General features: G+C 55.2%; 6 protein-coding genes across 6 annotated transcripts; 2 read left to right on the top strand and 4 right to left on the bottom strand.

Moving 5' to 3' along the window:
• On the top strand, positions 1-1,431 carry LTHEOB_1281 (Sam dependent methyltransferase; the record flags this gene model as incomplete). The annotated part of the gene is made up of 7 exons (XM_035509718.1): positions 1-27; positions 80-126; positions 182-268; positions 321-695; positions 788-1,063; positions 1,184-1,327; positions 1,389-1,431. The coding sequence occupies 7 exons, from the start codon at positions 1-3 to the stop codon at positions 1,429-1,431; spliced, it is 999 nt and encodes a 332-aa protein (XP_035367628.1).
• A 2,156-nt stretch (positions 1,432-3,587) lies between these two features.
• LTHEOB_1280 (Transmembrane alpha-helix domain-containing protein) lies at positions 3,588-5,002 on the bottom strand (the record flags this gene model as incomplete). Its single annotated transcript, XM_035509707.1, has 2 exons — positions 3,588-4,939; positions 4,993-5,002. The coding sequence occupies 2 exons, from the start codon at positions 5,000-5,002 to the stop codon at positions 3,588-3,590; spliced, it is 1,362 nt and encodes a 453-aa protein (XP_035367627.1).
• A 3,559-nt stretch (positions 5,003-8,561) lies between these two features.
• On the bottom strand, positions 8,562-9,380 carry LTHEOB_1279 (Barwin-related endoglucanase; the record flags this gene model as incomplete). The annotated part of the gene is made up of 1 exon (XM_035509695.1): positions 8,562-9,380. The coding sequence occupies one exon, from the start codon at positions 9,378-9,380 to the stop codon at positions 8,562-8,564; it is 819 nt and encodes a 272-aa protein (XP_035367626.1).
• Positions 9,381-15,085: 5,705 nt separating this feature from the next.
• On the top strand, positions 15,086-16,525 carry LTHEOB_1278 (uncharacterized protein; the record flags this gene model as incomplete). The annotated part of the gene is made up of 3 exons (XM_035509684.1): positions 15,086-15,329; positions 15,545-15,575; positions 15,646-16,525. The coding sequence occupies 3 exons, from the start codon at positions 15,086-15,088 to the stop codon at positions 16,523-16,525; spliced, it is 1,155 nt and encodes a 384-aa protein (XP_035367625.1).
• Positions 16,526-17,061: 536 nt separating this feature from the next.
• On the bottom strand, positions 17,062-20,719 carry LTHEOB_1277 (Ankyrin repeat protein; the record flags this gene model as incomplete). Its single annotated transcript, XM_035509673.1, has 11 exons — positions 17,062-17,229; positions 17,295-17,458; positions 17,508-17,804; positions 17,854-17,986; positions 18,041-18,147; positions 18,220-18,908; positions 19,125-19,771; positions 19,819-19,836; positions 19,887-20,237; positions 20,292-20,376; positions 20,682-20,719. The coding sequence occupies 11 exons, from the start codon at positions 20,717-20,719 to the stop codon at positions 17,062-17,064; spliced, it is 2,697 nt and encodes an 898-aa protein (XP_035367624.1).
• A 745-nt stretch (positions 20,720-21,464) lies between these two features.
• LTHEOB_1276 (Importin-beta subunit protein) lies at positions 21,465-25,105 on the bottom strand (the record flags this gene model as incomplete). The annotated part of the gene is made up of 7 exons (XM_035509662.1): positions 21,465-21,702; positions 21,753-22,303; positions 22,396-23,096; positions 23,149-24,642; positions 24,695-24,890; positions 24,945-24,974; positions 25,040-25,105. 7 exons carry the CDS (start codon positions 25,103-25,105, stop codon positions 21,465-21,467), a joined length of 3,276 nt encoding a protein of 1,091 aa, XP_035367623.1.
• Positions 25,106-26,881: the final 1,776 nt, after the last annotated feature.

The following is a 26,881-nucleotide window of genomic DNA, read 5'->3' as shown; positions in this document are numbered from 1 at the left end:
ATGCAGACCGGCGACCACATTCCGGTGGTGAGTTTCATTCCGAGTTCCTCTCGAACTTCGGCTCACGTGCCTTTCAAAGGACGACACCAGAGATGACGATTCGTATGGTGACAGTGATGTGGACTCGTGAGTTGCTTGGAGAATGCAAAGCGATGCAGCCTCTCTGACCGCGATGCCTCAGCGCCACCACGTCGCTCAAGTCGTCCATCATGAACTATCATTACGAAAATGGTAGAAGATACAGCGTCTACAAGCAAGGCCAGTACTGGTATAGCATCTTCACAATAAAACGGCTCTCGTACTCAGCATCTCCACCGCAGGGGTCCCAACGACGAGCAACAAGCCGACCAGCTCGACATCTGCCATCACATCTGCAATCTGACCATGGACGGCCGTCTCTTCCTCGCGCCCCTCGATGACCTCGACAGCAAAGAACCGCGAAAACGCGTCTTGGACGTCGGCGCTGGTACCGGCCTCTGGGCCGTGGACTTTGCCGATCAGCACCCCTCCACCGACGTCGTCGGTACCGACCTATCGCCCATCCAGCCGCACAGTGTGCCGCCGAACCTCCACTTCGAGATCGACGACTGCACCCAGCCCTGGACCTTCGCCCCAGAGAGCTTCGATTTCATCCACATCCGCTCTCTGTACGGCAGTATTGCTGATTGGCCTTCTTTTTACATGGAATGCTTAAAGTCCGCTGTCCCTCTTTCAATAAATACCATCCTGTGATCTTTTTTTTTTCCGCTGGAAGAGACCACGACTAACCCGCAGCCCGCTTCAACAGAGCCCTTAAGCCCGGAGGCTGGATCGAGCAGGTTGAGATGGGAGTGGTGCCCAAGTCTGATGACGGCAGCGTCGCGCCCGACAGCATCTTCGCCAAGTGGGGCGAGGTCTCGCTGGCCGCGGGCGATGCCTTCGGAAAGAGCCTGCGCACGGTTGATGAGTCTAAACAGGGCCTGCTGGATGCGGGCTTTGTCGACGTGACAGAGCAGAGGTTCAAGTGGCCCATTGGAGGGTGGAGCAAGGACGAGAAGTTGAAGGAGATTGGGGTGTATAATCGGTGCGTTTGTTTTTGTTTGCTTTTTACTCCTTTCCTTTCTGATTGTGTCTTTTTCTTTTACTTGTTCCTCCCCTGATCAAGCTCGTCTTTTGCATTGGTTGGACTGACTTTATGGAACAGACTGCACTGGGAGCATGGTATAGAGGGATGGTGCATGTTTTTACTGACGAATTACCTGGCCTGGACCAAGGATGAGGTCATGGTGTACTTGGGTAAAATGAGGACGATGCTTAGGGACAAAAAGGTGCATGCGTACCAAGACATGTGAGTGTGATTCATATTTTTTCTTTTTTTGAAAGGAGCGGCGTTGATGGTAATTGTACAGGTCCGTGGTATATGGCCGCAAGCCGCTGAAGGCGAATTCGTGATACGATAACCCCATGGAAGTCTAAGGGAGGATAGATCCCCGTTATCGATTTGGAGATACGAGGTCATGCATCTCCATACCAGCGAAAGAAACAGAAAAAGATTGACATTTCTTGGCGTGTTTACTGCACGTAGGCACCTGAGTCAAAATGGAACCCTCTTCTTCGTTGTTGAGGTGTACGACGATGTGCAGTAACAAAATGTTATAGTGAAACCTGCAAGCTCATTGAGCTTTGCCAACAATACACCCGATGCTTTATAAGACGCGAATATGCAGCAGATTCCACTAAACAACCCGCATAACACGATAGAATAAACGGACTAGCGTAAACTTTGAAGAGAATGATCTTGCGTTGTACCATTGACTGATTTGGAAAGAACTAGCTACCTGGCTCGGGGCTAGGTATTAGGGCCCACTAGAGGTTGTATCCTAACTTTCAAGACAGCGCTAGCAAAGAAACAAAACCAGTTAGGCCGTGAGTCTTCGTTGGAGCGAACTTCTCGGGCATGAGTAGGTATACGACTACTTTACATCAACTTTGTCTCAAGGGCATCTCTCGATAGATAACCATCGACTATTGTCAGGACTATATTTAGGAGCCGCGCGTTTTCACTCGCTATTTATAGGCACATTCATCCTGTCAAAGCCATTCATAAACCACACGAATATGGATGCGGATCCCGTGCCGCCGCACCTAACGAGAGATACGTGCTAATACTCTGGCTGGTAATCCATGTTCATTAGTTTCAACCCCCCGCCCGCAATCCCACCTGCCGACGACCCTGGGGTTTGCAGATTTTAAAATCACCGTCCCAATCAGTACAACTCATCCGACAGGCACCCCAAGTGGACCAAGGAAAAGAAGCCGGAAAAGAAAAGCCACTACTTGATCCGTCCACGCCACTGACATCTGTACGGCCGGTGCCGTCTCCGCGAACGTTGACAGCGAAGACGATGACGCTGCTCTGCGACACAGGGCCCCCCACAAGCGATCCCCACAGAGACCCTGGTCCATGTCAATCAGCCCTGATCGAGGAAAAGACCCGCGCCGGGGACTCAGGATCAGGGCCCCTTCGTTGCGTACGAAGCGAATGAAGTTCGCCACGCGGGTGACGTCAAATCGAAAGAGTAATAATAGACTTTGTGGTATAGTGATGAGCCGAGAAGAAGGTCCGACGGATTGATCCTATCGCACCGACTCGATCGCCCTCGCCCGCCGGGAGATGGACCATGTTTCCCGCCCGGTGGCCACTCTTGTTGTCGACCGGTTGAAAATCAAGCAAGACGAGATAAAAGATCCTCGCGATATTGCGTCAATCGCCCGATGATGACATCTGTCGTGTGGGGGTGAGTGAGCAAACCGCACAATTCTTCACGAAACACACCGAGGTCCGTCCCAATTGCTCGATAAGACGAGTGAAGAAGGGAGTGAGAGACTTGGCGCAGAGAAAATCATGATGGGAAGTAACTGAGAGAACAGTTAAGCAGAGCCTGAAAAAAGGAATCTTGTTCATGTTCGCTTCGCTCCTCTATGTGTGGCCATTCTTCACGTTTCCCGCCCTTTCAATCGTCCAAAAACAAAACGGCCTTTCGCAACTGCTAATCCCCCCTCATTCCCATCCGCCCGTAATTCTCTCGACTCGCTCTCGTCAAGAGAGTAGGAGGATGATTCATACAAATGGCCAGCAGCCTAGCTGTTAATTCAGCTAGGCGCGTGGATTGTGTTGCCGTCGGTTTGGTGTGTAGTGATTGTAAAACTTGAAGAATGTGTGTGCGGCGTATGTCGGTGGCAGCATTAGGTAAGATGTAGTACTGTGCAGTTCAAAAAGAAATGGGTAACGAGCAACTGAAAAGGGAAATAAAAACAAATACAATCGATATCGGATCAGAGTTCCGCCTGCAAACGAATAGCAAAGTGGAAGGATGGGTACGAATGTGGTATGCGCCTTTTATGATGGTTCGGGAACTGTAGCAGTTCATGCACAACGACGAGCGACGCTAGGAGCCGGTGAGGCAACCCCAGCCCATAAACAAGACCTATGTGTCGAGAGAGAAAAGAAAATAACGCCGTGAACCCGCAACGGGGTTGGGTAGTAGTAACAGATGGTTGCAGAAGGACCAGCGAACGAGCAGAAAACACAAAAAGGGTATCCCAGATCAGAAGTTTTGTGCGATGCCCGAGTTGCCTGCTGGAGGGTAGTGGGCTGGGTTCTCAATCCGCGTGTTCCGCCTGGCTGCTACATTCTGCACGACGGGTTGGCCGTCGTAGTGCGGGTTGTACGCTTGATAATAGCCGTTGTCGGCATAGTAGTCCTGGGGGTTGTTCTGCATGTGGCCGTTTTCCGAGCTGTCCGACCGCCCTGCGCCCGAGTAGGACGAGGAGGCGTTGGAAGGTCCACGATGAATGTCCGACGCACGTTTGTTGCTGACGGGCGCTCCGCCAAGCGCGCCAATGCCCTCCGAATCCATCGTTTCCCGGCGGTGCATCAATGGGTCTCCAGAATCCGCTGCGCTGGGGTTCGTGGGCGAGCCGGGGCTGTGGTATCCTCCAGGCTGGCTGCCCGAGTCGGAGAAGGCAGTCAATCCGCCGGAAATGGTCGTGGAAGCCTTGCGGTTCGACGCGTTGGTGGTGTTGCCCCAACCACGGTACCCGCTGGAATCCTCCGCCATTTCCGAACCGTAACCACCGACAGCGGGAAGCGTGGGGTCATGGTTCGGGTTGAAGCCATACTCCTCGACCTCCTTCCTCCGGTCCTCCTCGGCAATCTTCCTTTGCTTTCGCTTCCTCCAGAAAAATATACCGGCCGCAACGAGCAGAGCGACGACAACAACCGGGACAACGACAGCAACGGCGGTCTTTCCGCCCGTCGTGAGGCCGCCGCTATCATCCGAACTACTGCCACTGGACTGGAGCGACGCGCCTTCGGAGTTGGTTGCAGCAGCCGAGTCGCTGCCGGCCGTGCCGGAGGGGTCAGAAACGCTGGTAGCAGTGACAGTGATAACGACAGGGCTAGCGCTGGCACCGGTGCCGGAAGCAGACTTCGTAACTACAGAGGTGTAGACGGTAGTGCTCGGAGTTCTCGTGGTGGTCCGGGAAGTCGAGCTCTCGGAAGATTCGCTTGATCTGGTGGTGGAAGCTGGTTCGGAAGTTGTTGTCTGTGCAGCTTCGGTTGAAGAGGGGGAAGAAGTGGTTGAGGGAGGTTGGGATGTGGTGGTAGGGGCCGCAGAGCTCGTTGTTGCGGCCTGGGACGAGCTCGGGGCAGCGGAAGAAGTCTGCGCCTCTGATGAGGAGGGTTCTACGGAAGAGGAGGAGGAAGAGGAAGAAGAAGAAGGAGCACTGCTGGTAGTAGCAGCAGCAGCGGAGGAAGAGCTACTAACCGCCGACGACGACGACGGAACCACGGACGACGTGACGGAGGAAATGATGGACGAGATTTCCGACGTCGCGGATTCGATGGCCGAGGTTGCTGCGTCGTTGGCCGCGCTTGACACGGGGGTGGATGGGTTGGCTGAGGGGTGATGAGCGCATGCAAAAAGCTAGTTGGAGCGGGGGGGCACTCACGGGTGGCCATGGTGGGCGACGACACTCAGGCCGGGCGAGTGCGTGGAGAGAGGCGGATCGGGGCCAGCTACGGGGGTAGAAGTCGCTCACGGCCGTCCGAGCCTCATGGGCATGCGGAATGGAATGAAGGGGCGCGAGAATTAGGTGGCAGCAATGTATTTACACGAAAAGGAGACGGGTATGCTGCGCGGTAGGTCGGGTGATGGAGAGGATTGGAGATGTTCGTCGCTGGCGGATTTGGGCCTGAGGAGCCGGGAGGGAGCAGGGCGTGGGCTTGGAAGTCGGCCAGAAGCGCCGGCTTGGTGCGTCCTGTTTCGTGACGACGGCGTTATACTAGATCGGGATGCCGGCAATTTTGCGTGCTGCTAAACGATATGCGCGGGCGAGGGTCCTGTCTAGGCGTGCGCGCAGAGGTGAGACAGCTGTCAGATAAGTAAAGTGACGCCCGTTTTCTCTGCGCTTGCTCTCAGCGTTTTTAGCAGGCTGCCAGACGCCGTCGCCAGCCCGCCGCAGCCCAAGGGGCCCTTGATTCGCCGGCAGAGATCTCCTGGGCCAGCGGGCCTAGCGCGCCGCTGGAGGCTGAGGCCCGCCCGGCAAACTGCGATCAGCGCGTGCCCTGCGCGATACAATACCGCCCGTCGCAGCTGTCCCACCGCGCGCCGACCCCGCTGGGTCCGAGGACACAGTACACAGTACTACCGCTGCTGACAGAGTTGCTGCGCAGACCGACCTACGCGGTCGCAATCTCGCTTCTCCGCACGTGAGGCAGCAGCCCAGCACAGCGCTCCCGCGGCTGTTGAGCGCCCCCCGGCAGCCGCGCTAGCTTGGCGCGCGCGCTGATTAGCCACTCTAAAAACGGACACGAAAGCGCGGCGCGAATGCTACTCTGCGCACACTGCAACGCCGCAGACTTCGTAAAGCCCGCCTCTGCCAGTCGTCCTCGCTCGTGACGGTGGACATGACGAGACTGTCCCCGCACCAGCGCCTCGGCGACACCGCTCCCGCCCTGCCGCCCGCTGTGCCGGGGTGACATGCGAGACGGCTTGTTGCTGCTACCGTAGCCGTGCGCGATCGCAGTCGCAATCCCGGCTGCACCCTCCCAGCAGGCCCGAGGTCGTGGCCGCTGACGTGCGCCGTACCCATCCGCCCTGCCCACTGAGGCCCGGCTGGCCTTTGCGCACGGCTGGTCGGCCACGCTGGGTGGGGAGAGGTGGGATCAGCTTATCCGTCCTCGGCAACAATCGCCCCAGCCCTAGGAGATCGTTTCTATTGGAAAAGGCAGGTCGGTGCGCTCGCTCTCCACACCCAAGTCACCGCATCTGGAGGAGCCGCTGGCAGGTCTGTTGTCACGAGCTTGCCCGCGTTGGACATCCGCGTGAGTGAACCAACGACTCGTTCGTACTTACACATCTGGGAATTGAGCTGGCCGATCCAACTACGGCTATCTTGCTGTTTGCCGCTGCGTGGCCAACAAATCTCTCTCGCTCCCGCCCAGAGATGCGGCCATTGGCCGCTTGGTGAGATTTCCCTGGTAGCCAGTTATCTGTTGGGGATCCTCCACGTAACTTTCCATTCCTCTAGATAGATGTATAGAGAAGCCCAATGGCATCGGAAAGCTGCATCTTCATTTGAGAAGCGGGCCGTTAATTCTCTGTGATATGCCCATCATCAGGCTCCACTTCATTAAACTTTTTAGGTTCGTCGAAATTGCTTCCTCGCTGCCGCGTGCTCAATAAGCTTTAGGCTCGGCGACTTGTGGCGGTGTGGCTCAGTCACTGCGCCTACGCATATAGCAGTACTGCAACCAAACACCTCTCAATTGCATCCCAGGCCGAAAAGCTGCCACCAATGATTGTCCGGCGGATCAAACCGAGCAGTCCAGCTCACCTTAACTTCTTAGTCAGATTATTCCGCGTTGAAGGGGATCTAGAACCATGACCGCATCAGACTGTGTCCAACCAACGCTCCAGCTTGGGTAGGAAGGAGCAGCGTCGTCATCCTTCGAGGGCGAGAACCGTGATGCAGAAAGCCTCCGTGAACCAAAAGAGAAGAGCCGCATGACTGTCATCTTGGACTCCAACAAAGATGACACTCACCCTTGATGACGGCATGGTGGCCCTGTGTTTGACAGCCGTTGCGGGGGGCCGAAAGGCAAGCAGAAAAAAGCAACGTAAGAAAGCCAACGCGGGAGGCTTCAAATTTGTACGACCCCAACCAACAACTCACCTTGGGCGGATTCTTCACGCCAGCCTCCTCAGCCTCTTCCTGCGTGGTGACTACATTCCCAATCTGTTCCGCTGGTCAAGCTCAGCCACCCCAGCCCCTGGCATGTCAGCTTCTTTTTGTTTCAGCTGCCCCGGCCTAAGTCTCGGGTTTCACGAGAAAACAAGAAAGGTCAGGTGGGGACTGAGACAGGGGAAAGGGACAAAAATTGCCGCCGCGAGCGTTGGTGCGACAGGGAAGCATGCCCCAGAGAAAAAAGTAAAGGAAAAAGGTTGGTGTGCCACAAGCACTTGCCGTGCATAACAAAGCGTAGACATACGTAGGAGCGCCAGATCCTCAGGTCATGGCCGGCGTGGGCCGCGGCGCCAGGCACGAAACGCAGGAGAAACGCACGTGAAGGGCGCCGCTGGCGCCATGCGCCAAACAATATTTTGAGAGGAATCACTAAAAAAGAAAAAAACAAGGGCGAGGAAATGAGCACCCCAGATGAATGAGAGCACTCACATCGCCCGCCTCTGATTCTGGCCACTCTCCTTGATGGGCCAGTGCTCCCTCGACTTGACCGCTCGTTGTTGCTCGGCTGCCATTGTCTTGAAGCGTGCTCGGGGCTCGTCGATCTTTCGGGAAAATTCTCGGTTCGCTCGCTTCTTGAAGCCGGTGATCAATGAATAATACGATGTGTCGTTCGAGAATTATGCGACAATGATTTTTACTGAAAATTTGGAGACTCGACCGTGGTTGCGCTTTAAGCTTCGTGCAGAGGAATAGCTTCATTGCTAACTGTTCGTTGTGCATGAGTGACGGTGATCGTTGACAAGGGGGCTTACAAGCATTGGCACATTGGCAAACATTGCGAGGCGGCTCAGCAACAGCCAATGTTGACTACATACCAACGGGCATCACGAAACACAGAATGGACAGGGAGGGTTTGGAACAAATTTTCGTTTTTTGGCCCTCGGTAAACCGAGGAAAGGGGTCTAATATCTACAGCGAACGAAGCAGCAAGGCCAGGCTTGCCGAGGGATGGGAAAATGCTAGCTATGCACAGCGTGCGGGTATGTACGCAGGCCGATGGGGCATTGTCCTTGTAGGTGTTGTCCCGCATCCGACAACAGCTCGCCTGAAGAAGATGAAATCAAGAAGCAAAAGACCACCTGGTTTTGGACCAAATGCACCGTTTCCCCTCGCCAGGGGACCCAATGAAGATGCCTTGATTGCGCCCAAAAGCCGAGGTATATCCAATCCGTGTTCGTAACTCGTAAGTAGCGCAGGACTGGCCGCGCTATGTATCCATTGCCCAGAGGGAAATAAGGAAGGTGCTGGGCAGCGGCGTTGTTGCGAGACGCTTACTCGTCCCACCACCACTTGGCGTCGGTGATGACACCAGCGTCGGTCGAGCCCATCATCTTGGTGAAGAGGGTGGGGGTGATGTCGAGGGAGCCGTCGCTGGGGCAGCCGGGGCAAGTGTCACCAACGAAGGCACCGAAGGTCTTGCCGTTGACCTCGATGGTGAGCTTCTTGTTGCAGAGACCCGAGTTCATGTTGCCGGCGGCGAGGGCAACGACGTTGCTGTCATCACTGTAGACCTCACCGCAAGAGCTAAGACCAACGCTGGGGCTGTAGTAGGTGATCCTGGAGGGCGAGAAGGTGGTTCCCGAGGAAGAAGAGGAGCCGGAAGAAGCGGTCTCAGCGGCAACGACAGCCGAGGTGCTCGGGGCAGGAGTCTCGGTGGTAGTGGCAGGCGGGGGAGTGTAGGTCGAAGTGGGAGTCTCGGTGGTGGAAGGGGCCGGAGGCGTGTAGGTCGAGGTGGGAGTCTCAGTAGTAGTAGGAGCCGGAGGCGTGGAGGTCGAGGTGGGAGTCTCGGTGGTGCTGGGAGCCGGGGGAGTGTAGACCGACGAGGAAGAAGAAGAAGAGGTCGTGGGCTCCGGGGTGTAGACAGGGATCTCCTCAGTGGTAGTGGTAGGCTCCGGGGTGGGAGTAGGAGTGTACTCGTTCGCGGGCCCAGTGGCGTCAACCCACACGGTGGTGGTCTGGACGATGGTCTCGACAACCTCGGCGGTCTCGGTGATCCAGACGAGATCACGCTTGGCGTGCTGGAAGTGCTTGTGCGGCGCAGCGGCGGTGAGGCCGAGGAGGGAGAGGGCGACGATTCCGGTGGCCTTCATGTTTGCGGAATTGAGAGTGCTGTAGAAGCTGGTGGATATTCAATTGGCGGCTGAGGGGCTGGAGGAACTGGCTGGCAGTTCTGATATGGGACCTGAGCAGGGGGTTTGAGTGATCGAGGCTGGGGCTGCTGCTGGAGCGCCGGAAAAAAGGACAGTGGTGAGATGCGGGATCTCGAAGGAGTGTGAGTTCAACTAAGGAACGAAGCGGTGGACCGAGCCTGGATAATGAGAGAACGAGGGTGAGGACTCGGGGGGGTATTTGAAGGACTGCAGAGACACGAGGGCGTGCCGGGGGTTTTCATTGAGCTGAGCTAACGCGTCGGCGGGCTGCAGGACTAGGCAGCGCGGCTTGTCAGCCCAGCGCCGGCCGGTTCGGGGAAACAGACGCACGCGCCCCACCGGGGAGCTGGCCAGTCTTCGTCAACGCGCCGTTGTGCCTCGTATGGCTGCCCAGCCCTGCGCTCGGCCACGTCAGGCCCAAGCAGCTCCCGGCACGTCACCAAGTGGCAGCGCTGGTTCCGCTGCCGCCTGCCGCTCGCGCTTCTGCATCGCGGCCGTGATCCTCCGCGGCCAGCCGCAGCGTGCCTGGCGCGGCGCCCGCGCAGCGCTTCGGGCCATATGCAGCGCAGCTTACGCTGTTTCACGCCTTGCTATTCCGGTGTGCCTGCTGCCGTGGCCTGCAGCCGCATGCCTGACTCGGGAAATGCAGCTTGGCCAAACGCGCGACGCCTATAGGCGGGGGTCCATGTGGAAGCGTGCGCCACAGGGGGGTGGATCGACGGATGCGCTCCGACCGTACCTGAAAATCCACGCTCGTCCCGGGATGGCTGGCTGCCTGCGGTGTTCACCGAGACCTCAGTGCGCGGCACACAGCCCGCCGCCAGTGGCTGAGGCGGCCGTATTGGAGTATAGCCTTCCATCTAAGACCGACAATTTCGCAGACGCCGGGCGACAGTGACGGTCGTCCTGCGGTCATCGATCCGCAACGGCCTCAGGCTTCTGGACCGCCATGCTCATGGAAGCGGGTCCGTGCGACCCACCGCGGCAATGCCAGGCCGTGTTCCATTGGATGCGACGCCGGGCGAATCGCGTGCCTGAGAGCGTGCGACACACCCACTCTCTTCCTTCCGCTGCGCGATTTGTGACCGTCAGCCCCCATGCGTTTTCTCATGACGACAGCGAGAAATTAGCCCTAGTGGAGCCTGTCCAGCGCGTGCTGCGCCGTGACTGGCGGCCGCCCGCAAGATTTTTTCATGGATGCATGCGGAGCGGCAACCCGAGCGCCCAGTAAGGTTATCCGTTGGGTTATCGATACCCCACAACCTCCTCTGCAGACCTTTCTGGAACCCGCTGATGTGCCTGGCTAGCACGCCAAAAATCCTCGCACGAGGTTGGGCCGGGCCTGCGAACTGCCGGCCCTCAAGCTCCCGAGCGCCCTCCGCCGCTGGTGCCCGTGGTAGCCAGGGCTGACGGCTTGTATCAGACTCGTGCCAACCGCTAAACTCTGCAAGCCACCGCCCACACTTACGTCTGCTCCTCACGTGCGGGGTTGCTGCAGAAACTTTTGAGGACTTTGCAGAGCGTTGAGCGGACATGCACCATCTTCCGAATCCGGTCTGACGGCTCATTGGACCACGCAACTTTTGCCCTGCCACCCCACCGGGACGTCACTTTGACTTTCTAGACCTCGACGATCGCTGTGCCTATCGGCGCGGCACGCGGCTGTTTTCCGTCCGGCTGGCGCGTCCCTGCTGAAGACATCTCGCTCTAAACGCCTGTGGCTGTCTCATGCAATCCTCCAACCACTCCGGCCCACCGGACTGGCCTTGCTGATCTCTGCAGGAGAAGCGTCGGACAGAAGTAAGGCCTATTGAGCTTCCGGGTTACTCCAAACGGCCGTGGATCGTCCGAGGGCCGCCTGATCGTGACTCTCATGACATCGAGAGTACTACAGCTTAGTCGACGTTAGGCCATCAGAGGGGCTGGACCGAGAGACATTCCATTCTCTCTAGAGACGCATGTTTTAGCGCAACGAAGCTTGTTGCACAACGTCCTCCTGGAAATATGGTCGTTTCATGTCTGTAGTTATTGCTTTTGTTGCCAACATCACGCGGACCAACTGGTCAAAAAAGCCATTGGACGTCCTTGTCTACACGCCTGCATGTCGATATTCCAGCCGACACAACGCGGCTGCATCGGTGTGATTGATTGTTCCACCACAACCGCCAAGGACCAACGGCCTGGGTGGCAAGGTTTGCAGTTCTAGTTGAGGTGCAGCCAAGCCCGCGAGATTCAGGCCGTCACTGTTGTATAATGACTCGGGTCATCTGTTTAACTTTTGATATCCGTGGATCCAATGGTGGCCTCATATGGAAGACTGCTCATGCTTGACAAGGCAGCAAGCGGTGTGACCTTCGGTTACTTCATGCACCTCTACCCTCACTGCATCCAATCATTCCTTTTTCAGTAGCCGCCGCCCATCTCGTAGCAGTAGGACGACACCACGCTCAACAAGCCAACCACTCGCGCACTGAAAATGGATGCAATATTGCCTCGATGCTCGACATGCTGGGACCGGGTTCTCCAGATACTTCAACTCGGACCAGACCGTCACTGGCACCCGCCTCCATTCATGGCGCTTGGAACTTCTCCGAAATGGTTTCCGGCACCATTTGCTGGTCCTGCTGTCCGACGGGGCTAAACTTTTCGATGCAAAGGTAGCGAAACTTGGCAGGTCGGTGTCTCAAGCACAACGACAGCTCTGTGTTCGTGCGCTGCCCTGGCACGAATATCCCACAGCTCATGCGCCATCTGCTCACTTTTTCGGTGACCCAGGAGACTGTCAAACGGAAAGGACGCCGATAAGACGCCATCCCACATTCTCGACCTGTGGTGAGCACGTGGCGCAAGGGTCGGCTGAAGAATCCATCCCTTGAAGCCCGAAGATGATTCATGTATTATGTCATTCCCAGCCGATTTTTTCCAAAATACTGCGGTTACGGCGTAGAAAGAGCATGGTGCGTTCTGGACGGTCGGTCCCACGCGGCAGAATCGTGGAAGTGATCGAAAGCGGAAATCTGCACCAGTGGGAGCTACCTGCTATCCGGAACCACTGATGGCAAAACGCATTGGGAAGGTCGCTGTTTCGCCTTTCTAGCCCAACGCCTAGCCCACCCTTCCTCAGCTGAAGAAGAAAGTAGGCAAATGCTGACGGCACTCCGCCCCGGCAGATCGGAAGTGGTCGGCAGGAAACCGCGTTATACCCGTGGTGGGCTTGAATTTTTTTTCTTTCTCTTCCGAGCGGCTTGTGGGTCCAACGAATGGGCGTGCGGGTTTTTCCGCACGACGAGAATGCGCGCAGATTCCCCGTCTTCAGGTCTTGTTGCTTCTTCTCAGCAATAATTCGGGTGGCTTTCCTTCCAAGGGTGCGATTCGAGTGGACGTCGCCAAGATCTTCCTCCTCATAAACACTTTTAGCTACGCTCACCACCACGTACGACCATAGGTCGCAGAATGCAGGGCTTCCCGTCCGCTCAGCCGTACTTAAGCTGCGAACCGGCCGATTAGTACTCAAGTGGGTGACCATTGGGGAATCCCGGCTGTTGTACGTTTTGCTTTTTGGCCATGAGGCCACCGGCTGTTGCTTTTTTGCACCCCGACATATCTCCGGACGCAAACCCCGCCTTTTTCCATGGCCAGATGGTACGATGGTGATCCTGGGTTCTCGTTGGCATCCAAAGGGAGGTCCGCGTCAGTCCAAGTTCGAGCACCCCGTATAACTCACGGGGCTGGTGATGTCCAGTTTCCAGATGGCCAGTATGAACCCCACGATATCCAGTCACTCTTTGCATTCTGCCTTTCCTTGTAAAGTCTTAAAAACAGTCTCCCTAGCTCTTTCCCACTTTTTCCTTCATATTTCATATAATCGTTCTTGAGGGTGCGGAATACGAAGACGAAAATGGAATGGCTGCAGAACATCGACTGTTTACTGACTGGCCTCCATTGACGACCTACCGAACCCCCTCCAAGGGCACGTGATGAGTCTCTAATCCTCGCACTCTTTTCTTAACCATGCTACCACTGAAACATGGAGAAAATACTGGGTATTAACGTTGAAAGAAAAAGAAAAGAGAGGGGGGAAATCGCAGTAGTAGCTGCACACTGTTCCTCTTCGCCGTCATCATCGTTGTCGTTGTCTTTGTCGCGCGTGCACGAACTCGTCTGCGAGGCGTGGCAGTTCGTTATCGAGATACCTGCCGCTGCGGGAGGTAAGGCAGCTCTAGGATTATTGTCGCTATCGCCGGTCGCGGCTGTCACCGTGCTTGGTGCCAACGACGTCGGAGGCGTTGGAGGAAAACGGGAAGAACAGGAAAAGGACGAAGGTGGTGCCGGGGGTGCCCCAGGGGGAGAGCGAATCACGACGTAGTTTCAGGAGAGGCTGAAGGATTCGAAGAGGAGGCCATTCTTGGTGGGGTTAGTGGTGATTTTGGTCGATGTTGATCAGAATAATGATGTCGCAAACACGGAGGAGGCCGCGAACTACATCAAAGGTGCACTCGTTATCGTTGCTGATGACAGGTGTTTGGAATGCCGAAATGTGCTGCTGATAAGGAATCGTTCTTCGGAGAAGACACTGCGACGCTGGAAACCGGGCTAACCGAAAAGGGAGTGGCAGAGAGATAGAACTCAGACAGATGCCACGACCTTCGAAGTAGAGAAAAGCGAGCCTCGTCGTGATTATTCTCTAGTCTGATTCGAACAGGAGTGGGAACCGGAAACAAGATTTGAGAAAAGAGTAGGCAAAGACAGGTTTGTCGTGTGGGGGTTCACAACTTGTGCAACGAGTGTTGATTTGCAACTGGCAGGAAAGGGACACCTTGATTCATACGGTTTGTTCTGAATTTCTCTTCCTCTTTTCTTATCTGATTGCGACTGCTGTGCCGCATGTTACAGCGAATCTACTTGTCCAGCGAGATCCACGGTAGATAATACTAACCGTGCCGCAGACTAGACGCTTGGGCAGCGGCTCATGCGCCGCGCTGATTGGTCGCCTACAAAAACCAACACTGGATTGACTTGCGCTTACTCCATGAGTGGTGGTTCACTTTTGGCGAAACAAATTAATACTCCTCGCCGCAGTGGATCAGAGAAGATCTGTGGTTATTGATCACCTCCTCCTGATTATGCCTCTGTTCTGCTTCCATTGGAGATTTGTGGTTCAAATAAGGACGTGCAGACTGGAATTTTTTGTTCATTAAAAGTACAGAATATAGCAGTTATTCCTTAAGTTGAGAGAGCTAGAAGAAATATAGCATGCGCAGAGCTTCAGCCACTCCAAGGTTATCTACCTTCCCTAGACTGATTGCTTTGGCTGACCAAGAAGGTCCCTTCCAGTTCGCTCAAGATTGGTGCCAAGTGAAGTAATTAAGCCTCGTCTTGGACGGATAAGAGTCTTGCTCCTGGACATACTTCTCGGACGCTGCTAAGCTTCTTGGCCTGAGGCTCTGCTAGTTCGTCAACATTCTTAAGAGTGGTGTGAACTCCTTTAATGGACATCAGCGGAACCGATTCCCTTACTATTTTTTTTTTTCAAGGGTCTCCGCGTACCACGGTACAGTATAACAATATCTTGCGCCTATTTAACGATCTTAGGTGTCTCTTTGCATATTCGAGCTGCTTCCTCGTTAACTCCAAGTCAAACCAACATGGCACAACCATACGCCTCTACGACGATGGCGTGGCGCGCGTCGCCTGGCACACGAAAGCTCACCGCAGAGGAGATGCTCCATCGCATGGCCATCGCCCCTCCCCACATCGGCTTCTCCGCCTCCCCTCTCCTCTCCCTCCCCACCACGGTCTTCGTCCAAATCCTCAGCCACCTCCCACCCGAGTCCGTCGCGGCGCTGACGCTGGCTTGCCGCGCGCTCTACGCCTCCACCCTCCGCCAGGGTACTTGGTCGAAGATAGGGATGGATAAAGCGGTCCGGTTGCGGTTTCTCCAGCTGCTCGAGAGGGATGGCGGCATCAACCGCTTCATACGGAGCCAAAAAAGAACTCTCGGGAATAAGCAGCAGCAAGACTACTTTCTCTGCCACCCCTGCGCGGTCTACCATCCGCATAGACCGCAGGACACTCCGCGGAACTACACTAACATCAAAGACTAGTACCGAGAGACGTGCAAGAGCCGTGGATCCGGTGAGGCCGTGTGCTCCTATAATAACTACGTGATCCGCTCGTACCACGTGCAACTGGCGCTCTGACCGAGGCTGTACGCAACGCCTGGCGAAAGTAGCAATAGCAGTGGTATCATCCCATTGTCGGAATTCGCGCGCGACGACACGATCAAGCTGCATTACAGCATGGAGGTGCACCAAACGCTTGAAGCACGTATCGTCAACGGCGAACTCCTTCTGTCCGGCTGCTACCGCTTTCGGGGTTGGGAGTATCCTAATGCCATTGGACCATTCTGCGCCGCTGGCAAGTACGGGTCTGGCGTGACGGAGGAGCTCGAGCGGCGCAGGTGGCGTATCTGCCCGCATCAGCGTGTCTGCGCGGGGTTGCGGATTGCGAAGTCGGACCACGGGCAGGCTGGCAGCCACCTCGAGACGCTGGAGAAGTCGCTACTGAAAAACCTGCCACGCATGGGGGTGGTCGGCAAGCAGAAGTGGCACCTGGGTTGGAGCTGCTGCGAGTTCTGCTACACAGACTATGCCGTGATGCTGTCTAATATCGACCCGCTCAACCTCAGAGAAGGGACACAACTGGGCATCTGGTTTTATCGGAATCTGGGCTCCTTCCGCGCGCCTGACGATTCGAAATGGCGAGCTGCGGCCGATGTGTTCGACTCGCGGGTGCATACTGGATTTGGCAAGTCTACCAAGAAGTTGAGGGATGCCGACGGATTGTGCGATGTTTTCCTCTCATATGACGAAGCGCTGCAGGCTGAAAAGCGAATCTCGAAGAAAAAAGCCGAAGAGGCTACCGCACTGAGAGGCACGGCTATTGCAAGCTCAAAGAGGGACTTAGAGAATAAGAGAGAGAAAGAAATAGACCAAGAAGCGAGTGGGGCGAATATGCCCCCCAATCGTGCCAGAAACAGGTTCGGAAGTGTGCTGCGGTATGTCGAGAAGAAGTTAAGGACTTGAGCACCGGAGAAAGTTTGACCTGTCAAACGCCTGCTACCCAAGGGGAATTAGCATCGAACAGGGTGTGCAGGGCAAGTGTAGCCAATTTGAGCTTCTTACATTCGTTTAGGTGATATTGGTCCTACTGAGTCGAAAAGATCGCATAGTGATTGCATTCTTGCTCTCTACCAGTCTTCATGTTTCCATAGTTGGATTGAGTGATCGCGTTAGAACATGGGATAACGCCAAAGAAAAACAATCTAATGTGCTCGCTCTTGAGGGAATATCAGACAGCCGCCCAATCATCGAATGCAATGCTCATCTCATCACAAATACATAAATCGTGTCCAAATCGCGAAGAGAAGAGAGGCTAAGCGATAGAGAGAGGGTGAGAAACATGATCTTTTCCGGCATAAATGCAGCCCAAGGAAACAAGCTAAGTTAGCGAGCAAACTTGAACAATCTTCTATCCCTCGAAGTAATGAATAACTACGGATGATCCCTTCAATACAGGCCTGCCTTCAACACTTTCCGGAAGCTCTTGCGAGAGTCGCTTCTCAAATATCCACGGTTTCGTTGAAGTGAAGAACGCCTTCGCGATCAAAGTACCCATCGGTGCGATCGGTCGAACTCTGGCTCGCTAAGGACAGTGGCTGTGTCGAGAGATCTGCGATGAGAACAAGGCTGGCCGTCTTGACAGACTCGATGAGCGCGGGAGCAAGATCCTGTTGTTCGCCATGTAAGCATCAGAACCTTGCTCTAAGGCGTGAGAAAGATGGACCAAACTCACCAACAAGCGCGAACTGCAAATAAGGCCCATCAAATTGTTGTTTTGTGCAACCTGCACCGCCTCCTTTACCGAGATTGTCGTGCGCCCACTGCTGTGCACCTTTTGTGGATCGGCTGCGGCTTCAATCGGGTCTGCGCCGAGCTCGTTTCCGAGGAGGACGGGGTCTATATTCACGTTAGCATCAACCACTTTTCTGGGAGGAGCATTACGAACAGTTTGGCTGTTTCCAGTTCAATGCCGTGCACATGTCCGCATTGAAACTGGAGAATACAATCGACCTTGCCGCTGCCCCTGCCTGCTCGCGCAGATGACGAGCATCATCGAACACGATGTTCAAAAGCGTGTCTGCAAAAGTGTTGATGTTCGGAGTGGGTCCGAGCCTCAAAGTCTCTTCCTCGATACGGTTAGGATAGAGTATGTGTAGTTCGAGGCGCACATCGACAGGCAAGCGCTGAATGGCGTCTTTCAAGCTGATGTATGAGTTTGCGAGGATCTTATGGATCTTCGGGACTATAGACGGTCAGATGACTTTATTGTGGCTAGTGTGTCCAGTACTTACTGTCATGGGCTGGGGTACTAGACAACGCGGCTAGCGCAGGATCACCCCCGCCATTCTCAGCCCCGATATACAGGAATTCTTCGTATGTCAGACGTGTGACAGGCATGTCAAGTCTGCCGTACTTCACCTTCCACTGCGGGCACAAGACTGGAACGCCATCGCAGGTCATCTGCACAAAGAGCCTTACGTAGTTGCCTGACAAGCTAGAGCCAGTAATAAGAGCACTTGGTGACTCGTCAAACTGGCTGGTAGCTTTCCAGTATGTGGCGAAATGAGTGATCTCCAGAGGAGGTCCTGGGAAGGGAGTAACGATGTTGAACTTGAACTTGATGCGGCCAATTGTTCGTAGTCTTGGATCAAACAGACCAAGGTTGCAGAAGCCGGAGCTGGATTCCCTGTTCCTAAACACCGTCGACGAAGCTTCAGTTCTCGCGATAACCTTCGCCCCAAAAGTCGGGTAGACGTCGAAATCGATACTGAAAGTGTCGAGATTATCGACTTGGAAGGAAATGACCTTGTTCTCTTCTGACATTGGGAGTGGGATATTTCGCGGGATCAAGTCGGACGACTTTGATGCGATAGTCAACCGCGCAGCAGGATACTTGCTGTCCTCGTAGAAACGTATAGGCTCTGAATTCAGATCGCCGAAACTGATGACGACAAATGTCTTGTTCTCAAGGAAGTTGTGGCCGTACCTCCTGATAGGGATGATGGGAGGAGGCAGGGACAGATCGGGGATTCCGTCCACCTCCATTGCCATTGGTTGTGGGGTGCTGGATGGTGGAGGGCCCGCAGCAAGCATTGGAGGCGCCGGTTTCGCCGGCGGCGGCATCGGAGTATCTTGGGCAACAGGCGCCAGCAGCTTCATGCACTCCAGATGGCCTTCCCACGTAGCGTAGTACATTGCCGTGAGGCCCTTTTCATCCTTGACATGCACGCTGACACCGCAGTCTAGAAGCGTTTTCATGCAGACCACATGCCCTTCGCTTGCTGCATGGAATAGTGGTGTCCATTGGTAAAGCTTGTCAGGCTGGTCCAGGTTCACCCCGTAATCCCTAAGTAACAGGCATATTTGTGGGGTTTTGCCAGACCGCGCTACCAGGTGTTGGGGGTACAAGCCTTCAGCATCGGGCAGGATCTGCGGATTTGCGTGCAACAGAAGCTCGACTATGGGTTGCAGCCCATGTTGACAGGCAAGATTGAGGGGGATGTGATCTGACTCTCCGGCGGGGTCAATACGGGCGTTATGTTGGAGCAAGCTCTGGACGCACGAGAGGTGGTTATGGACAATGCTGTGGATAAGAGGGGTGAAGCCGTCGTGATCCTTGAAATCAACTGTGTCTGGTGCTGCGGTGACGAGGTCTTGAATCATGCCGACGTGACCGTGCATGCAGGCATAGTGGAGAGGGATCCTGCCGTACACGTCCGAGGCTCTGACATCGGCATTTCCCTCAAGTCCAATCTTTAGGACCAACGACCGACCAGAGATGGCAGCCTTGTGTAGGCAATTTCTCGCATTGACATCGTCGCCTTGATCGAGATCAACGAGGTTAGTATCGAGCATGACTTTCAGAGCAACCTCTGGCGCATCGTAGGCAGTAGCAAGGAATGCTCTCGTAATGCGATCTCTTGCATCGGGCAAGACAACAACGCGGCTAATCCACTCCTCAACACCTGAGATATTGCCAGATGTGATGGTCTGCAGGATTTGAGGATCGGCATCGGTGTCGGCGTCGTGTATCCTGGTGGGGAACTCGGATGGCACCGATGTGGCGTACTGCATCTGCTCACCCTCCGCCCACGCGGCAAAATCAAGGAGGTTGGTGGTCGCCTGGTCGGAGAGATCGCTGATGACCTCGCGGTTGAAACATGGCTGCACCTCAACAGCGCGCGAGATGTAAAGTTCTTTTGTGCGGGACTTGGCCACGTTAGTCTAGTGAGAAGGGGAAGGACATGAGAGCTGACCTTTGATGTTTTGTCCCACTAGAAAGTTGTCAGCAATGCCTCTACGCATTAGATGGAGGAGTCCGTACCTTCTTGAGGATTTTGGAGAAGGCAGTGGCGTTGATCTCGACAAATTGCTGCAGCTTGTTGAGGTCATTGCTGAAAAGACGGAAGGCTTCCTCCAGAATGACGTATTTGGATGATAGCTTGGAGATGGGGATGGGCTGGGACTGCAGCGACCTCTTCTTCTCTAGCAGCGTGTTCAGACGTAGCTTCAGCTCAGCCTCTTTCTGGAGATAAAGCTTGTTGACCTTCTCAAGCTCTCGTTCGAGCCGGAAGAAGAAGGTGGCCTTGTTCGCCTGGAGAGAGGTCTGTGGGTCCGCCAAACTAGGCTCATTTTGGGCATGGATCACAGGGGTGGCGCTCAGTTTCTTGATGAGCTAGAAAGCAGGTCAGACAGCGACGAGGGCGGCGGGAGGCGGGCGGGATCAAACCTTCTTGAGGGCCTTGTAATCGACAAAGCTTGCGGCGTACTCTGGAAAGTCGAGCTGTCGCTTCTGGATGTGCTTGCCGAACTTCCTGGGGCAGGGCAGGGCAGCGAATCAGCGCCATTCCGCTTATGGTGCTGGCCAACGGTCGTACGTGCGCGGAGAGGACGACTCACATGGTGCACGAAGATCAAGCTGGAGTCGTCAGGTCGGAGAGCGTGCCGCGGCCTTGCGGGCGGGCCGGTCAAGGCCACGGGAGAAGAGCTGACGGAAGTGCGCGAGCCCGTCCAGGAGCGATGCGGGACCGAAGGGCGACAGTTCCGTGGTCAAGAGGGCGCTGGCGGCTGCAGAAGTCAAAAACGGAAGACGTCCAACCTGACTCTTGAGTCGAGCTACGGCGACTCAGCAATTGGACGGGCGATGGCGAGGCGCATGTGAGAGTCACGCGGCGGCTGCAAAAATCAAATTGCGGTGGCATGCAGCAGGAGCGTTGGAGCACCTGTCGGCCTGTCGGCCGGCGTTCTGAGGGCAGAGAGGCCTCGCGCCGGTGGTGTAGTCAGCCAATGAAGGCGCCCGCTCGAGAACGTGGCCAAGTCTGCAGTGCGCTATGCCCAAACTGTACGGCAGCCCAGAGGCGCCAGTTAAACAAACACCAAATTCTCGCGAAGCGCGCCTCACGCCCACGACTCGCTGCAGAAAAAGAAGCGCCGGCATGACGTCACCTCACATGTCGCCTGCGACGATCGCCGCACATTGCACCACCAGTCGCAGCGGAGAGTTTCCAGCAAGCTATTCTATACGAAGCCCCCACCTTGCGTCTTGAGAGCTCTTTCATCTGTATTTTTTATGGGGCTATTCCCGCGCATGCTCTTCCACAAAAACCCCCCAACTCAGCCAACTGCCTCTCCCCACCGCTGCCTGTTTCTGCTGTGTTTTGCTTGAAACTTATGTTGAGACAACAAATGAGAGCTGGTATCCTTCCTTCGCTTGCAAATCGGAAAATCATCCTGGACGCCAAACGCTGCAATTAGGCGTCGAGAAGAAGCTCGCTCAGAGCCCGTAAGCGTCCCACCCGTCGAGGTCTACACTGCCGCGCCGGACCTTGGAACCACTCGTCGTGCCCTCTGACCGGTCAAACTGTGTTCGGACGGCGGCGCCCGTTCCCAGCTCTTGGTCAAGTCACAGCTCGTCATCGTCCAACTCCGACGGCTTCAGCAGACCACCCACCTTCATGGCACGCTCGCGCTCCTGGTCCTTGGCAGCCTTGGCCGCCTGCTCGCGCTCTTCTGCAAACAGCTCCGCGTTGTCGCCCGCAAATTCCTTCAACGAGATGAGGAAGTCACGGAGAATGAGCTTGAAGCGGTTCAGGTCCGAGTTGTTCGCGAGCAGGCCGTCAATGAAGTTCGAGATTTGCAACCTGGCTACGCGTCAGCATCGCTACGTCATCGGTAATGGGCCTTCACTTACGTCTGCAGGTTAGGGAACGCGTTCGCCAGGAGATTGCCAGTGAAGTTCTTGAGGAAGTCCCGATTCGACGTGCCACCAGGAGCCATGTCTGGAGTGTAGATGGGGCCCCCGATCTTGCCAGACTCGACGAGCCAGAACATCTTGGCAAGCAGCATCGACTGGTGCTTGAAGCCAGCCTTGTGATCGCTGTCTGTGAGCACAAAGAACACGTCCTGCAGAATCGTCGTGTAGAAGCTCTGGAAGAACGTGTTGCACGTCGTCGGGTCCGTGTCCGACATGTTGGAGATGAGCTCGTAGCACATCATGAGGCCAGCACCCTCGACCTCACGGTTGTCGTGCTTACTAGCCCACATGCACGAGTCGATGACGAACTTGAAAGAGCGCGCATCGAGCTTGAGGAGGGCGGGGAAACAGCGAAGGTTGATGGTGCGGAGAAGCTTGAAGAACTCCACGCGGTGGTCCGGGTACTCGGAGAAGTCCTTGTTGATCATGTCCAGGGTGCACTCGAAGACGGCGTCCATGATGTTCATGATCTGATCTTCCATCAAGCTCTGTGAACAGTTAGCAGAGAATTCTCTACGTGTTAGGGGAATGCAAATACAAATGTTTGCATGAAACGGCTGAGATTGGGTCTCCAACGTACATGTAGCTTGTTAATGATCGTCGTCATGACGTTCAGCACCTCGGCTTCACGAGCATCAGGTACGTTGCGCTTGTAGTCGAGGAGCACGGCCTCCAACAAGCCAGGCACCAAAGTGTTGTGGACCATCTCCAGATCATCCGCTCTTTCAACGTACGTGTTGATGAGCTTCAAGATTTCCTTCTTGATGGTACGAAGACCGCGGACCTTGGGCATTTTGGTTGCAATGTTGCCATCGCGCTGCACAGCTTCGTCAATCAGACCGCTAGCTGCGCGGTACATGGTGAGCATATCAAGGTAAATCCGGCCGATCTGAGGGTAGAAATAGCTGCCAATTGAAGTGCAAGCAGCGACGTTCGTCTTCATGATATTGCCGATGATCTTGATCGTCTCGCCGTCCTGGAGAATGCTCGGATCGTTGTTTGCCGACTGGATGATGGAGTCCCACGCAGCGTTGGGGAGCGACATAAGCTCTTGAATGAGACGTTCCTGGATACTCTTCTGGCCTTGTGCACTGATCATGTAACCACAGGCTTCGTAGAAGGTGTGGATTTGCTGGGGCGAGAGATCCATGGTAATTTTGCGGAGGTTGCGGACAATTTCATCGATGAAGGGCTCCGTCTCTCCGGGCTGCAAAGCAACAAAGTGACGCCGACACTTGTTGGCAATCTTGATGAAAGTATCGCAAGCCATGTCCTGGACACCTATGAAATATTAGCTACGGCTTTCAAACCAGGGGAAATTCTTCGAACTTACCCTCGTGAGTCTCGTGCATGAACTCAAAAAGCTTGTTGACAACAGTCTTCAGGAACTTCCAGTGCGCCTTCAAGAACCTGGGGTATTGGCCGACAATGTACATAATGTTGGATGCGACAACGGCCTTGTTGTCTTTGCCGCGCTTCATCTCCGTCAGACCGAGCAGATCCTTGATGACGGTAACCAAGAACCTCTTCTCGGTTTCCTCGTTCATTGCGCCGGAAATCGATCCAATGGCCCAGCACAGAGTGTTGCAGTTGGCCCATGACCATTCCGAGCCATCGACTTGTCTGGCGAGCTTCTCGGACATGATTTGCTCCGTATCGTTGACGTCCAGATGCGTCAAAAACACCAGACATTCCCTCGTTGATTTGTAGAGCTGGATGGTGTCACTCTCCTTGACGAACTCGCGGACAATCTCACCCTCATCGTTCTCCACGATCAAGACTTCCTCGGGCCTGACCATCTTCTCGATCATGACCTGGCGCAAGTTGGAGAGGATCTCGGCGTACTTGTGCTTGCGAAGAGGATAGTTGGCAAGAAGCGCAGGGTCCCGCGCGCCGCCGTTCGCCATGCCGCCGAGACCCATGTTGATAAGCGGGTTGATGTCACCAATGGGAAGCTGCTGCATCTCATCGTACAGCTCCGAAACAAGCTTTGTCCAGTACTCTAAGCAAATCTTGAAAATCTCGCGATCCTCAATCTGGCTGATACGGATGAGGTAAAAGTGGCCGTGAATCAGGAAATCGCGGTTCGGCAGGTTCTCGATAATGCTCAAGTGCATCGAGAAGAAGTTACACAGGAACAAGGCCAGATTCTGAACAAATTCCTGGTCCCTGCTGTTACTCTGCGCGTAAGTGCTCTTCAGGTCCATGGAAAGCGGGATGATCTTGGAAATTTCCGTGAGCGTCTCAGTGAACATCTGGACAAGTTTCTCGTTGTATGCCGGCTCAGTGTGCAGGCCTGCGATCTCAGTCAAGCACTTGAGCGTGATGTTGCGGAACTCGGGAACCTCCAGGAATCGGCTGCGGAGAGTCTCGATCAGGCTGACGCCACTGAGCGGGGTCTCGAAGATGTATCCAAGCGGGATCCAGTTCAAGAAACGCAATAGTGTTTCCAGGGTGGCCTTGATTAGGGAAGCCTGCTCGGCGGTCCTCAAGACTTCAGAGCACAGCTGGTAGATGGAGGTGAACTCGTCGCACATGCTCTGCTTGAGCTCCTTGGTCTTGGTGGAAGTCATCTGGTCCGCTGAGTAATCGAAGACCTCCTCGGACAGTAGCCTCAGGATGACCATGTTGTTTTCGCAGATGGGAAGGCTACTGTGGCATGAGGAGATGATCTCGTTGATGAAGGTGGGCCAGTTGTGGGGCCATTCCTGCTTCAAGATGGAAACAAGAACAAGGTTCAGCTTGTTGAGGAGGGTGCGCTGGTTTCTGAGGCTCTCTTCCGTGCTGGAGGTCTGAATGATGAAGTTGACAACGAAGTTGCGGATACCTGCACTTCGTCAGAGAAACCCAAGAGCGGCCACAAACCACGGTATTCGTACCTTGGCATTGGTCCCTGGGAAGAACTTTCCACCTCGTCATGATCACGTTGTCCAGAACCTGCAGGCCCAGGTCTACCCCAACAGTCAGCTTCATTGCCGCCAATATGGAACCGTGATACTTGCACTTCGTCTGTGGGTACTGGGCATCTTGTAATATCTTATCGACCAGGAGCCATGCGTCGGGGTTCTCTTTGAACTAAGGCCCATCAGTCAGCGCCATCGAGGTTGTGGTGAGGGGGTGCAGTCGTACCTGGTTCAGCGAGGCTTGCGCTTGCTTTTGCTGTAGAGCGGGTGGTGTTAGCGTAATTGCGTCGGAGACAAGGCTACATGCGTAGGATCACATACAGTGTCGCCTCGACCCTCATAAAAGGCGCGGACGGTCGCGTCCAGCTCCTCGATTGACATGGACATCTTGAGAGCTGGACAGAGAAGATGCGGCTCGACTTGAAGTGAGAACGACGAGGCTATGTGTGTGGAGTGGCGCGCGCTCAATGCCGAGGCTTCGTGGTCATGCGCGGAGGTGTGGTTGAGGTAGGTTTGCTCGGCGCGGGACGTAACGCGACGGGATGGCGGGGCAGGGTTGGACGCGCGGGCGCAGGCTGCCTTGAGGAACCGCGAAGCGCGTGGAAAATTGGGGCAGCGACGGGCGCGGGCGGTGCTCGGAGAGGAGGAGACCTCGACGTGGCAACAGAGAGAGGCAGATGCACGCGAAAAGGTGACGGCGGATAAGAAGGACGTGCAGCAGCGGCGCCTCTGCTTCACGCGGCGGGACAGCAACTCCGGTTTGAGGATTATCCGGACGCCGGCGGCTGCCAGCTGAGCTACAAGATTTGCTGGAAAGCTCCACTCCCCATCGCCAGCCTTCTCACCTGCTTCATGTCTCCGCCCTTGCTCCCACAGAAAACCCGAGCGCTCTCCGCCCGCCCGCGCGCCCGCCCGGCCCATCACCAGTACTTCTTGATATATATGTACTGTACCACACATGCGACACGTCCCTTCCAGAACCCGCCCCGCGCCATATGCCAACCTGGCGGTGGGACGTTGGCGGCGCGGGGTACGCCCCATGTGCAGGCTGGACTGTTCTATGGCTTATAGGTATGCTCCTTTGTTCTCTGTAGTTTCTATCACGGCTGCCCACTCAGGCCACCATCACTGTGCCACACTCGGAGATATCATGAGACTTCGGAAGCAGCCGCATCGCACCCGTGTCCCGAATTATTATGCAACTTCCCTTGTGATGAAGACATCGCGAGCTGTCAGAACCGGTGGTTTCGTGATGATGCTATGGTGTTGTCGTTTATCCACCGGGAACGACGTGGCTTGCGCTTGCATCGGATGCGGCAAAGAACTCCCTTGAACGCTGAGCTTATCGTCTGCTGGTTCATTGACGTGGCGCCGAGTAGTCCCATTGGCGGATACATGCATCATGCATAAACCTCTGCCCTGCACAACTCTGCACCAATGTATTTTTCTGAATTTGGCTTTGCTACCGTGAAGAGTCACACATGCCGATGAGCTTCTGCACTTCGAAGCTCTTAGCTAAAGAATTACCTCCGAGAGGAAATGACGCAATGCGCTCTACTTTCAGCATCAAGCCGCACATTAAACTCGTCCACCAGTCTTTCACATTGGCCAATCCATTGGCGTTCAAGACTGCTTCCTTCGGCAGCCAACAAGGTAGGTAATGGCGCTGCCGCGGGGATAAGTAACTTCGTGGCGTCCCCGCGCTTTGTAATAGCGGGCCGCCACCGCCTTGTGCAGAGTCAATTATAGCCACAGGACTAGTGAAAGAACTCATGGCACGTGGGCATGGCGGAAGGCCTGCTGGTGGCCAGCTGGTTTGCCAGCTGTTCTAGCGTGTTCGGGGGCGCTTGTCTAGCAGATTAGCAGGACGTCGGGCAGATGCAGGGAGAAGAGTATCCAAGCGCGATCGATTGCACTTGAGAGATCGGAAGCCTGCAGACCCTTTCAGCATCAATCTCAGGGTCTTCGCGCTTCAAAAATCGGCGTGCGCCCCTGCAATCGAAAGCGAAAATGCATCGCACGTCGTTTCAGAAGCGTGCAGGTGTTGATGCAGTGCATATCAACTTACTTGGAAAGGCGGTATGACGTCGGCTACCGCAGTTGGGCAGAGATGGAGAAGCTTCCCTGAGCCAAGCGGCGCTAAAGCAGCGCAGCGCATGCATG

The sequence above is a fragment of the Lasiodiplodia theobromae genome, assembly GCF_012971845.1.
Source record: "Lasiodiplodia theobromae strain AM2As chromosome Unknown scaffold_3, whole genome shotgun sequence".
NCBI lineage: Eukaryota > Fungi > Ascomycota > Dothideomycetes > Botryosphaeriales > Botryosphaeriaceae > Lasiodiplodia > Lasiodiplodia theobromae.
The sequence above is the reverse complement of the archived record's forward strand: the minus strand, read 5'-3'. Positions and strand labels throughout refer to the sequence as shown.